General features: G+C 43.6%; 1 protein-coding gene across 1 annotated transcript in view; it reads left to right on the forward strand.

Moving 5' to 3' along the window:
• Positions 1–632: 632 nt before the first annotated feature.
• The window catches only part of LOC119371857 (calcium/calmodulin-dependent protein kinase type 1-like), a 55,142-nt gene continuing 41,973 nt past the window's right edge, over positions 633–13,801 (forward strand). Inside the window, 1 exon segment of the mRNA XM_037642322.2 lies at positions 633–881. Within this exon segment, the coding sequence (XP_037498250.1) occupies positions 787–881 (95 nt within the window). The 5' untranslated portion in view covers positions 633–786.

The following is a 13,801-nucleotide window of genomic DNA, read 5'->3' on the forward strand; positions in this document are numbered from 1 at the left end:
TCGGACCCGTATGGAACAAATCCCAGAGGTGAGGCGAAGGGAATGTGCGAGCCGCAGCTCATCGTCGCGTAGTGTATGCCGCCAGTGACGCACTGTTTATTCAACCGTCTCCTAGCTGGGCGCAGCCGTGGCGTTGGTGCACGCTTTTCACGGTCCATTATATTCAAATTATTTTCTCTTCTCTAACGCCACGCCCGAGAGGAAAGAAAAAAATAGAGAATGACACGCGCCTCAAAAAACCCCGCCCATTCAGCCGGAAATACAGTGCACACCGCATGTCGACTGGCGATTTGCTATTTCCTCGCGATAAGTCCTTCTTTTTGTATGCGCGTCGACAGAGAAATCCGTCAGCGCTCTCGCCTCCCTGCAGCCGGCACCGAAATTGGGCTTTGCTTATGTTTTCTCGCTCGTGCGCCTTTCACGGTTCGTCTTGCTCTGCACCGAACAAAGACCGGCGAGGCGGCCAACGAAGACCCCCAAGGAGAGCGGAGCGCCAGGCACTGCGACTTGCCGCTCAGCGCGGCGCTCCGTCTCCCCGGCATAGGAGAAAACAAAAACAAAACTGAAAGTATCGAGCCGCAGCAGCTCGCTGCGCCTTGCGACGTCACCAACGCTTTACCGTGACGTCGCCGGGGGCGCTCCGCGCAACGTCACGGCTAATGGCGCTCGCTCTTTTAGGAAAGTGTACTCATGGCGTCCGGTGTAGCGTGTTTAGCGGCGGCTTTTATTTAGGAGTACGGATTCGTTTTTCGGTGTAATTCGACGCGGCTGCCCCGTGCTACCGACATGCCGCTGTTCGGCAAAAAGGATTCGCAACGAAAGAAGGACAAAGACGGTGTCAGTGTCGAGGATAAATATGAGTTCAAGGATCTACTCGGAACGTGAGTAGTGTCTCGAGCCTCTCTCGGAGGGGTTCTCTTTTTCCCGTCTCTCCGGTCGGCGCTTGGAGCTCTCTCGCTGCCTGCTCGTCTCGATCTTAATTTTCGCAGCTGTCTCACCTTCAAGTCCTGAGCGAACTTGTTTTGTCGCTACCGCTGCATCCCGTGTGGGCAGCGGAAAAGGATACGAAATCTATCGCGCGCGCGCCCAGGAAAGCTTTCGTTTTCGCCGGATCTGATGCGTCTCCTCGGGCCCGGCGCGCGCTGCGAAAGCCGCATTTGCGGCGCCTTCCGAAAAGACGCGAAGCCGAGGCCTCTTTTAGCTAAAAGACCGCGTCCATACCGACCTGCTAGCTCAGTGCGAACCGTGACGGCTCCGTACGAGTCGATTTCGCCCTGATGCGAGAGACCCTCTCCTTTCGAATCCCACCCGAAACGCATCGGCGCGCGCTGTGCGGGTACGGCAATGCTGCAGCCGTAGATCTATGCGCGCCCTGTAGATACGCCGCTCCAGTTAACGTGTACGGCCTGTTTTCCACTCGTTTTCCGCAGTCACCTCAATCCCGGAGTTCGTAAATTAAAAGCGGGCGTTGGTTTCTTCGAGACACGCGCACCTGATTTTGCAACCCGATCGACGAAATTCGCGGCGGCGCGTAGGATGGATGAGTAGTTTGAAAAGACGCACCGTGTCTGACGAAAGGAGCGACTCCGCTAATCGGGTTTGTCCCGAGAAAGGAGGGTGAGAGAAAAATATAAAACAATTGAAAGAAAGAAATGCGAGTACGTGTTTTAATGCGTCATCCGCGCGGGAAAGCACACTGTCCGGTTTGTGTGATATTCACCGCGCGTTCATATCCCTGAATCCATCGTTATGCTACTCGCATCCCGTCAGAGTCGCAGCGATCACGTCCTTAGCGTGGAACCGCTGATAACCCCTGCCACGAAATGAAAGGCGCTCACCGGCTGCGAGCCGGCGCCTAGGGCGCTTTTCAGCTGAATGTCCGAGAAATTTATGCTGGAGCGCTCACGTATCACAAATGTGCCATCAAAAAGTCATGACGTTTTTGTTTTCAGTTGTCCACATCGATACACAGTTTATTCTCACTATTCTTGCTTAATTTCCGGCCTTGGTATAGGTTCCAAGAAAACGGTGCTTTCCCGTGGGATCTTTTGGGCGCTTATGGTATATGTCGTCAGAAAGAAACTTCCACAGGAACAAGATGCGGCCTTGATCTTGTATCGTCGTATCGTTTCGGTGGCATGCCGCGCGCGGCAAGCGGCTGTTTTGTTTCCCTTGGCAGGTACGCGCACAACACGACTGAAATGTCACCGTGCGTTGTTGTCACTTGCGTCGCTGTATTTGCGGATGCGCTTGCCGTGTTGAGAGCGACGCATTGAGAGCGCGGTGGCAGAAAATAGCAAGGAGGCTGGCGAGAAGGCGAGGTCTTGACACCACCGAAAAGACATGTGAAATCTTGGCAACCCGTACGTGTTGTGCCGCGGCATGCACCCAAAACAACCCCTCCGACGCTTTGTGACTGAGCTCGCGAGAATTTGGCCGCGGCTATAGGATATGCGATCAAGGTACCGGGTGTTGACGATCTCACCTGTGAGCCAGCCTATTTATGCATTGATCTGAGTAAAAAGCAATATATTCTTTGGAAAACTGAACAATATGTGCATTTGCAGAAAGTCCGATACAGTATTCGACCATGGGACCTCCTTCTATCTACCTCTATATTACTGAGCATTAATTAATAAATTCCAATTCTGAATATTATGCCGGTATACCTTGACGCTTTCACCTGTCTCGGTGAGGCTCGGTTTGCACCTGATATGTATTGCTAGACGTATGTGTTTCATTACGCTCGACTATGGTGATGCCACGTGAATTTGGTCACATCTATTAGAGTGTAATGTAATTCCACTTCAATGAAGGTTGGAATCTCCCATGGCAACAGGAGAAATATAGGCACCATGTGAAAATGCACGACTGTGAATGTCTACTTATTGAATGCGTGTCCACAGAAACATTTTGTGAAGCATAATTACACCTGTCCTTTTCTGTCCGATTTAAAAGGTGGCATTCCTCAGCCCATGGCGAGGTCAAGGCTATGTGTTGGAATGATTTCGGTTGGTTGTATCGTGTTGGATGCATCTTGCAGTTGCATATGACCACAGCATCAATTTTCCAGTGCTGAGAATTCTTTTGCATGCTGCAGTTTTTATCTAAAACTTCGTCATATGGCGCAACGTTGGGGTGGTTCGGTGTTCAGGCAAGCAGAGAGTAGGCACTGCACGGCAGCACTAGTAATCCCCCTCATATCTTTGCGTTGTTAATCGGTTGCAGTGACAATCACAATAGATTAATAGGAATACGGGATTTTAAACTGCTTAGCGCTCCTGCTGTGTGGTTACTTTCCTTGTACAGTTCATTCGCATTACCAATAGCCATGAATCACAATCACCTCATCCAGTTTTTTTTAATTACAGTGGTTTGTCCTTTTATTGCTACACAAAAAAAAAAAAGAAATCATAGGGGCCTAGATGAAAAGTTGGACACCTAAACAATATAGGGTGCATAACTTGCATATTCATGGAAGCAAAGAACATTTAATTTTCCATTTGTGGTGTGGTTTGTGAGGGGTTCGAAACAAAAAAATGTACTAAACGGTAAAGTTGAAATGTATTTGCAGCAAGTCAAAGGCAGCTAGAATAACGTTCTTAACGTGCTCCTTCATTATTACATCATCGCACATCGGATCTTAGAATACTTGTAGCCAATACAGAAAGTGAGAAGTTTGCAAAGTGCATTTGTTGAGAGCTATGTGCTGCGCTATATGAAAAAGGCATTACCTCACGTTTGGTCCCAGAACTTCCTGCTGGAAGTTCTGGTGGGTGACGGCAGTCTTTAAATTGTGTGCACTGAGAGCAGTTCTACATAGCAGTGCACACGCATTGGAATAAACCCTACGTTCTGATGTTAGTGCTTTGTGGAGCTTGAATTTGCTCCCTGAAAGATTCTAAAAAGGCACTTCGTACTCACTTGCGTCCGAGACATGCTTGTCAGGTTTGCTTATCGTAAATGACATTGGGTTTGTTCTATCCTCTGAATCTCTTGAAAAGTTCCTCTTTTCTCTAATCGAAGTATTTTGGGAATTTCGGCTTAGCAGAATGGAACATAGTATTGGTTGGTATTGAATGAATATGATATGCAAGAGACCAGGCCCGTAGCCAGGAATTTTTTTAGGGGGGAGGCCCACTTGCTGCCTATTTGAGAAAAAGGCCTATTTTCATGATTTATTTTAGATCAAACACCATGTGTCATCAAAATTTCGGGGGGGGGGGGGGGCTGCAAGAGACACAACATAGATACATAAGTTAGAATAGATAAGTGCATTTGTGTTTTGCTGTTATCCCATTTCTCTCATGCTAGTGTGTCATGTTCAGGCTTCTTGGAATTTGCATTGTTTTAAAGCCATAAAATGTATTTTAAAGCCCCAGCTTTAGTGTGGTCAAAATTTATAGGTGCCTCCTGGGTTGGGGGGCAATAATTAAAAGGCACTAAAATTTTCAGACACTAAAAAAGCACTCTGTATGTTAACATATCTTTTATTACTTAGCTTAAGGAAGTGTTTAAATTGATAAGTGCAGTCTATCTATCAGAATTTATTGTTGTCACATCTTGAGAAATTCACTTGTCATTCCAAAGATGTCGAGTTGTTGAGATATAAAGTGCACATTTTTCCCGTTGTGAAGAAGCCAGGATTTTCGATGTAGTCTTTGGATTAAATTTTTGAATTACCCCAGGCTGTTTTCAAATAGGTCAAGGTACTTATCTAAGTCTGCTTGAGGTGCTATCCACACATATACAGTAATTGATCTGATCACTCTCGCACCACAGCTAGTGGATTTTGTGAAAGGTGTCATTACCGATGGATGGACGAATGCAAAACTTTGTTGTGGCATTACCGACTTTTTTTTTCCTACATAAATCGATGGAATAGCGGCATACTCATTCATATATCTTGACTGACAGGTATACTGGGGGGCACGCTCTGTTTGAATTGCGTGTTGCTTTAGTATTTACTGCAATGGACATATGCCACATACAGAATCAGACATTGGACAGGAATTGGACAGGAGCCTGGAGGGTAACAAAGAAACCAAGAAGTTAAGAACCACACAGCGTGCAATGGAACGAAAAATGATAGGCCTAACTCTAAGAGATGGATTAGATAACAAACAGGGGTGGCCGATATCGTAACGGATATTAAGAGGAAAAATATGGACATGGGCAGGTCACGTAATGAGCACAGATAAATGATGGTCAGTTAGAGTGTCAGAATGGATACCAGGAGATTGGATGCCAGGCAAAGAATTAAGTGGAGCAAAGAAATTAATAAATTTGGAGGCATGAAATGGAATCAGCTCACGTAGGACAGGGTGCATTGGAGACCATCGAGAGCAGCCTTCGTCCTGAAGTGGACCTAAGACAGGCTGACGATGATGATTATGATGTTCCAAGCGAATTTTAGAAGTGATGTGTCATGAAGTGCAGTGTCAAGTTTGTCAATGCTTCATTGTAAGTGACTAAGACAAAGGAAAGCCCTTTAGCTGGAGGTCCTATTGAAAGCAGTCACCTTTTTTATATATAAAGCAGGCACTGTCATTTAGCCTCTCAGCGGTCGGCCTTTTGGTTTTCTTGATTTCTTCCACCTGTCATGGGAAACCCAAGCATCGTTTAATGTTTAAACCCAGAATCGTTTAATGTTCTGTGTCAGCTGAACAAGCTTTTACTAATCATGCACTAAATAAGTACCACAGATGATAGGAACACTGTTATTTGGAGGTTTTACATTTTAGCTCTTTTATGTTGTTCTTTTGGTTGTTGGTGCACATATCCCTCGTCAACTCTCCCACATGTTCCCATATCTTATGAGTTTAGAATTTTTTAACAACATTATGAATGTTGAATCAGATTTTATGAAAAGAAATTCCCTTCACTACAAAGCTTTAAAGGCTTATAAAGATGTGGCATCGCAGTTGAGCGAGTGTAAAGGTAAAAACGTAAGAAAAGAGTTCTTTTGGCATGTGGAACAGCTGTTCACACATAGAACACAGGTGAGACACCTATTCCACCTGTTCCAAGGTACCATATACAGGGGTACTAATTGCGTCTAGCGAACTTGCACAGACACCCTCCTGAAGCAGGCCAAATCGGCAACACTAACATCATCAAAACTAGCTACCATTACCTAAAAACGGTGTTGCTCATCTGCTTCAAGTCTTCTGCTGCTTGTGTGCCAGATCTTGAGTTTAATCTCCAGCAATAAAGTATCTGTGTCTCCCACAAAGGACATGTGCTCGGGGCATACTTAAATGATGAGCAGTTGTTCAACTCTCTGGTGATTTGTAAAGATCTTAAAAGTTCACAAATTGGCACGATCGCACGTGAGAATTCCAGTGGATGGTTTGCAGGCCTCAGATAAGTACAGTCTCGTAAATCAAGGTCTTTCCTGGAGGGTGGGAGTTGGGGGGCCATCTTAAATTGATGACCTGGCATGTCAGACAAGGAAGCGGCATTCTTGACGTAGGAGCTCGGTACCCATAGCTTATGAGATAGCTGGTGCAAACAGAATAGGCCAAAAGACGAAACAAACAGATCATGAGCTCGATACTGTTGCATTGTCTGCCGGGCATGTTATCCATTGTACGTACAGAAGCTCGGCAAGGAAATATGCAACAAGAAGCGAGTCAGGACGAAATGAGTCAGACATATGCCGCGTTGAGAAACAAGCTGTACACCGGGAAAAGAAAAGAAAAAAAAACAAGGTGTTTGTTATTGTGTAAAGTAGCGACAGTGATAGATTGTAGAACTGTGGAAACCTACTGCGCGCTGTTTTCCCTTTGCCTTCTTGTTTTTTATTACGTTTCTCGAGAAGAGCTGTCGAAGTGGCATTCTCTGCCATTGTTTTAATCGCGTGTTTCGTTTTCTTGCTGTACTGCGGTCTTCTAGTTGTTTATCTTTTTCGTTTTCGTAGCTTAAAAATAATGTATTGCTGAAATTGAATATCGCCGTGAACATGAAAGCAGCACATGGCTGAAAAGGAAAGCACATGCTTGAAGGTTTTTTCAGAGGGAAAAATCTCGTCATATTTTATGGCTTTGTGCTGGTCATGTATAGATGACTGTTACACTTACGGGGCAAATCCCAGCACCTTACATGTTTTCACAGAGCTCCTTTGCCATAAATGCGATATTTATGCTATGACCCCTTGAATGGACTTTTTTTTTTCCACAAACAGGCGCCTAATTGTGACCATTTCCTGCATTAATGAGGAACTGCTACTGTTTTCGTTGTGGCCAATGAGGACACAGTGATTGCGATGCTCGTTGCGCTTTTGGACCCTCAAAGTTCACGTTCTAGTTCTGCGACATCCACGACCGTTTCCCCGCAAAATGTTAACGAGTAGGTCATGTAAAAGTGCCCGGTATGCCTAGCCAACATTGAAATGTTGTAAACATTGAAGTGTGCATCCCCGAGTTTTTGCTGTAAAAAAAAACAGTCATTGCCGGTTCATCTGCTTTAGCTAAATTTGTCTGCTGAGAAAGCACAAGCACTCAGTGACATTACAAAGGCTGTGAAGCCTAGAGGATTTGGAAAAATAGTGAAAAGCAACACCGCAGAGCTTCTGAGCAGGAGGCAAATGCTAAGGAACTGTGTTGAAGTTAGTACTATTGCCCATTAGTTTTGTCTGGTAGTCTGTTCTAATATAACCGTTGGGATTTAGCGTCCCAAAACCACGATATGATTATGAGGGATGCCGTAATGGAGGGCTCCGGAAACTTTGACCACCTGGGGTTCTTTAACGTGCACCTAAGTCTAAGTACACGGGCTTCAAGTATTTTCGCCTCCATCGAAAACGCGGCCGTCGTGGCCGGGATTCGATCCCACGACCTTCTTCTGGTCAGCAGTCGAGCACCATAACCACTAGACCACTGTGGCGGGTAGGTAGGCTGTTCTCTTCACATGAATATTTTGTACTACTGTCTGAATAAGTACTACATTCTCAAAATATTTTTACATCAAAAACCCTGTAGTGGATGTGAATATGCCCTTTTGTGTTCTTGAAAGGCCCTTTTGTGACCATGAAGTTCTTACCGTGAAGATGTTTTGGGCACTTCCACTGTCATTTTTGCACGGGCACGTACCCAGTGTCTTAAAATCAAAGAGCCGAAAATGCAGCCAATATTAAGAACACCAAATTTTTATCCAGAGTCTTACAATAAAAGTTAACCTGCAGCATGTACCTAGCTTAACTGAACAAACGAGAATTATTTATACTTTCATTTTGGCCAGTAATTTTTATAATTTTTCTTTATCTGATCTTTAAATAGCTGCGCCTCGGTGGCCAGCTAAGAGGGGCCCAACTTACATATTTTATTTGACATTGCAAGCAGGAAATGGCCCTGGAATGCATTTTTTTTCATTTTGGAGAGTGCACACATGCATACACACACACACGGCGTTTTACAAGTGCGTGCAAACCTTCTAATTAAAAACGCTCATGCTGAGCTCCCATGTTTGGTTTACCACCACATGAGCACAATGTTCTTGTTTATTTATTGACTAACACTTGTCAGGTGAGCTTTTTAATTGTGAGGATGTGTCACTAGGCACATATAGAAAGAAATGAAACATTATAGAAAAGCGTCCAACTGCACATCATTTAATGATGTGGTGTATATGTAAAAAATGAAGTAATGGGGGAGTAATACATCGTACAAGAACAGCATATGCAGTGATAGCAATGAATAACTTAACACTAAAAGAGAAGAGACATGTTGGGGGTAATCGCACTTTTTTAACATGCAGGAACTGACTGAATACACCACAAACACAGAGCGCAGAATAAAAACTGTTTTATTTCCAGACATTTCCGTTACATATATACACAAAGCATGGCATGGCAAAAACCTGAGGCAAGATACAATTTTGTCACAGGTTCATGATAAAAGGGAACAAGTAATAACGGTGTCTTATATGAGGACGCAGGCACATGCCGACAATTGTATCAGCGCACCATCCGTTAATCTTTCCTCAAAAGAAATTCATTTTATAAAAACAACCTAACTTTTATCATGCGCATGCCCAATGAGTTTTTGTATCTTGCCTCGGGTTTTCGCGATGCCATCTTTTGTGTATATATGTGACGGAAATGTCTTGAAAGAAAACAGTTGTTAGTCTGCGCTCTGCGTTTGTGGTGTATTCAGTCAGCTCCTGTACATTAAAAAAGCACGATTAACCCCCCCCCCCCCAAGATGTACAACCAACTAGCCCCTGTAGCTGCTCTTAGAACAGACATGATCAACAATGCAAGCAATATCGCTAGGAATGCTCTGTGTAATATCATCTGTCTTGCGTTCCTTGATAGATGCCAGCCGGCTGCACTTCTTGCAATTAGGGCTTCATGCATGGTGCTTAGCAGAGGTGTCTTGTGATGGTGTTTATATTTATCTCGACAACAGGTCATGCGTCATTGCAGCTTGGAGGGCTCGTTAAGTGGCAGCTGTTGAGTTCAAGCATTAGATCTTGCTTTATGAAGCATCCGAGGTGCAAGATTATAAGACGCAGGTGGCATGTGAAATGCTTTGTCTTTGCCTTTAATTTTTTATTGTCTTTTGCTGCTAGCAGTGTCGGTAGTTCAGCGAGCCTTTTCTTTCTTTATTACTGAAACCAGAGCGACGTGTTTCACCACGTGCGAGATGTTTGAAAGAAACGTATTCCGGAATAAGTCCCCGTAAGAAGGTCCTAATGTGGAGAAACTCTATGGAGATATGTGGAGATAATGGAGTTAGGAAAAGGACACAGAGTTTAGCCGTTCCATCTGAACTCGTCAACTCTTTTTCTCTTAGGTAGTGGCAATGACAGTGCCCTGCCTATGCTTCTGTCCCCTTTCAAGTCAATAAATGTTGTTTGGCTCCTTCTTATTGTTGTTAGCGGGTAGACATTAACTGTTGATACAAAAATGGAGTTGATTCACGGAGCATGTGTACTGGCACAACCAACCATTGATATTGTGGGGGCACATTCATTTGCCGAGCGCCAACTATTACAGCTCTTTGAAATGTGCGTGTTGTCCAGCTTTACTGTTGTTATGGATGGGTCAGTGAACAACTGTTTTTCTCCCGTAATTATTCAATGAAACAAAAGAGGCTTGCTACTACAAACGCACGCCCTTAAAATCTCTTCCTTCCTTTAAAGTCACTCCTTTAATGAAGAATGAGTGTTCACGGAACATTCGGCTATTCACTTACATTGAAAAACGCCATCAATAACTTCTGTGCACTTTGAGTCATCTCGTGAGCCTAATTGTCAGGATGGTTTCGTAGACTTTTGACGAAAACATTGACAATCAAAGGCCAGCATGAGGTTTCAACAGCGCTGCTCTTTTGAGGAAACATGGTATTTCAGGGAGCCATTTCAACAAGGTAGTTCTGTTGATAAATCACAAATCTTGGTTTAAGTTCACTGTTTCTATTCAGCGGTATTCGCTATTATATATATTTTTTTGTAGTAATAGTACTTGGTTTCCTTGTTGAGGCAATCTTTCGTACTTGAAAGTGCTCAACTTCTCAACTTACTGGATAGCTCATGTTCGACAAAGTTGGTCGTAGAGGACTAATAACATGAAATGTGATCTATTTTCTTATGTACAGCTCGTGGATAGCTAGCAACACTGTATGCCTAGGCGTTTCCTTTAAGACTCACTAGAATTTTTCGATGTTGCCTATGGAAGATGTACCTCAATTCTCTTCTTAGAACTTGATTGCTCGAAGAACTGTATGTTACTTGCACAATAAGACCTAAATGCATAACTTGACTAAATAACAAAGACTAACTAATTAAGTTTGCTATTAACTTAACGGCACATATTGCAGTTTACAAATCGTAGCCAGTCAGTCTGGTAGGCATGTCCAGTCAGAAGATAATGCAAGGATGACACAGGTTTCAAATACATATACACCAGTCAAACTTGCAATAAAACTCCGCTGTTGTTCTGATTACTTTTCAAGGAAAAGGCAATATTGTGCACTTAAGCTACTAAAAATATACTGGATAAGCAATGTCTATTGTTGCACATTTCTGAAATTAAAATGTCAATAAATAACACCATTCTGAAAACTCATTCTGTGTAGACACACCTTATGAACTTAGGGCTGTAATTCAGTAAATTACAATATGTGTCATAACGTGATTAGCTACTGAACTTAAATTATTGAACGTTTATTAATGATTTCATTATGCATGTTGATTTTTTGTGCAAGGAATGGCTGTTTCTGTGAGTGCAGTGATAAAACCAACAGCTGACTCACGGAAAGAAAGCAGGATGTTAAAAACAAACCACAAAATGTGGTCTCTATAAAAAGCTCATTATTTCAGACATTCTACCATCATTAGTTTTGTACAGCACTGCTGTGGAGAATCTCGACAGGTTGTGAAACAGTAACATGGCATTCGCAAATGCCCATTAGTACTGTAAAACTGTGGTCGACCTGCATATAGAATTTAACGGCGTTACGTGAACTCTGCGTCATGTATAGAAACAAAGGTATCAAAAATTATTTGACTGATGACTGGTGCCTCGTTATTTCGTTAAAAATTTTGCTCGTAACAGCCATCAGGTGCTGAGCATGACTGCAAATGCTATCCCATGCCCTCGCTTTAATAGGCCCAAAGTGATTGATGTAAAAGTCACATATTGCTGTTGTGCGAAATTCTTTGCAAATGCTGTTTTGTGCTTTATAGCTGTCAACAAACACTAGTGAATCATACTTGCAAAAGGTCAAATCAGCTGGAGAACTTGCTTAATGCGGCTGGTACATTTGCTAGAGAGCAATCCTTCGCATCAGCAGCAGTTTTCGGGAAGAGTGTGGCTGTTGCGCTCAACTATTGATTGACCAAACTGATGACCTGTAATTTTACTCTGTTCACATATACCTTGGATGTTCTATTCACCCAGTATGCATTTATAACATTTTAAAGCGAACTGTTTATATACAAGAAGGAAGTTTCACTCGAATAACTAAGAACTGATGTCTTTGCACATAATAGCACCAAAGTAATGAAACTTTTATGATGGCCTGAAGTAGTGAAAAAAATTAAGTGCTGAATGAGACATAGTTGGTGTGACAAACATACGAAATACTTTGTGTTGGAAAAGAAGACATTAAAAGCCTACTGTTTGTTGAACGCTGGTATAACATAGTTGCGATCATAGCAACATTGTATTTGCTTGGTCTGACTTCCATTACAGACACACGCATACAAGCCAACCCTGCGGCTTGCTTTTCTACAAGGGCGGCACATAGCCATGCCCCATTCCTATGGAAATCGAATCTGTCTTGTTATGGATGGTGCTTCAACTCATGCTAATTTGTTGTTGCCGATTGAACACCCTCGCAGTACCTCAGTACTCAAATTTAGGTCAGCCTCTCTGTTCCAAGTTATTCCTCAAATGTAGTACCAATGCAAGGTTGATTGCACCATTTTGCAGAACTGTGTTCAGGATGAGAACACATCTGAGGGAATGCAGCGTTTCTTATTGAATACATCCCCCACAGAAATTTGTAAAAAGAATTCATCACTAAGCAAAATGTTTTCTCTCATGTGGGATCGCACCCACAGAAATTCCTTACATGGTTCCTTCTCACTTTCTTTTTATGGTGCACATATGGTAACCAACAAGGAAGGAGTAATTGGACGGGCAAAGTGTACTAATGGCTTCCATTTCCAATTTGCAACAAGATCGGAGATTAGTGCAAGCGTGTGCGCTGGCTTATGTTTGGGAGTAAGTCGCAATAATGAATGGCAATTAGTACTTGCTTCTGTGGGCTTGAAGCGTTAGTGTAATGCAAGCGAGATGTGGACAGTGGAATGCAGACACTGGATTAGTGCTATGTCTGCATATGTGCTTTTTTTTTCTGCATTACACTATTCGCCGCAAGATCGGGCTGCAGGTGGCAGCGTCGCCGCCATGTTAGTGTGGATGGGCGGTCGGTGGCACGCATCCTAATGTACACGGCGGCGCTTCGCTGTGAGCAGTTTAAGCTGATCGTTGGCGAATCTATCTAATGTACCTATCACGTGTAAGAGAAGCGCACTTTGCCAATGAATGGGGTGCTGGTCTTTGGCGACATTCGTGTGTTATGCGAGCACGTTGTGGCTAGCAGACAACGCAAAGAGCTATCCACACTACAGGGTTTCGTCCGCGTGCCGACTCTGTTTGATCTCGAGGCCAATACTCCATGTTACAAGCAATTGGCAGCACTACTTAAGCTACTAGGTGTAAGCAAGCCACATGCTTGCTCTGCAGAACATAGTCCTAGATGCAGCTGCCTCGTTGATAGCCGGGTTCAGACTTTTGGGTTTGCTTAGAACGTGCTATATCACAGTGATACGTTAATCCCATCCTGCATATTGTAACCAAAAAATACAGCGCCTGCTGCTAAAATAACTATTTATTTAGGGTGAACCTGTGCCTGTCAACTCAAGACACACAACTTTTTGCAAGGATGTTCCACGCTAGCTAGTCCGAACCTCATCTACCTCTTCTTCACACATGTAGATGCGAGCCGCTCATTCCATGAGCCGCTAGTCTTCTTCAGCCAGTGATGTTGTGGCACGCGCAGTCCGGCGTTGTATTGCGTGCTTTGCGTGCCAGTTGTGTGGCGGAGTTTATAAAAGCAGGAAGTGGCGTGCTTCGTCAAAGGGTGTCGAATAACTTGTGGCAATATACATTGTACACCATTAATTATTGTTTCGGTAACTGCCAGCAATCGTGATTCCATAACAACAGGACAGTGTACCAGCTAGCCTGCATTCCAACGCTAGTCTAAGGACTGTTGTGTTGGTCTGT

This window comes from Rhipicephalus sanguineus, chromosome 10 (assembly GCF_013339695.2).
Source record: "Rhipicephalus sanguineus isolate Rsan-2018 chromosome 10, BIME_Rsan_1.4, whole genome shotgun sequence".
In the NCBI taxonomy this organism is placed as follows: Eukaryota; Metazoa; Arthropoda; class Arachnida; order Ixodida; family Ixodidae; genus Rhipicephalus; species Rhipicephalus sanguineus.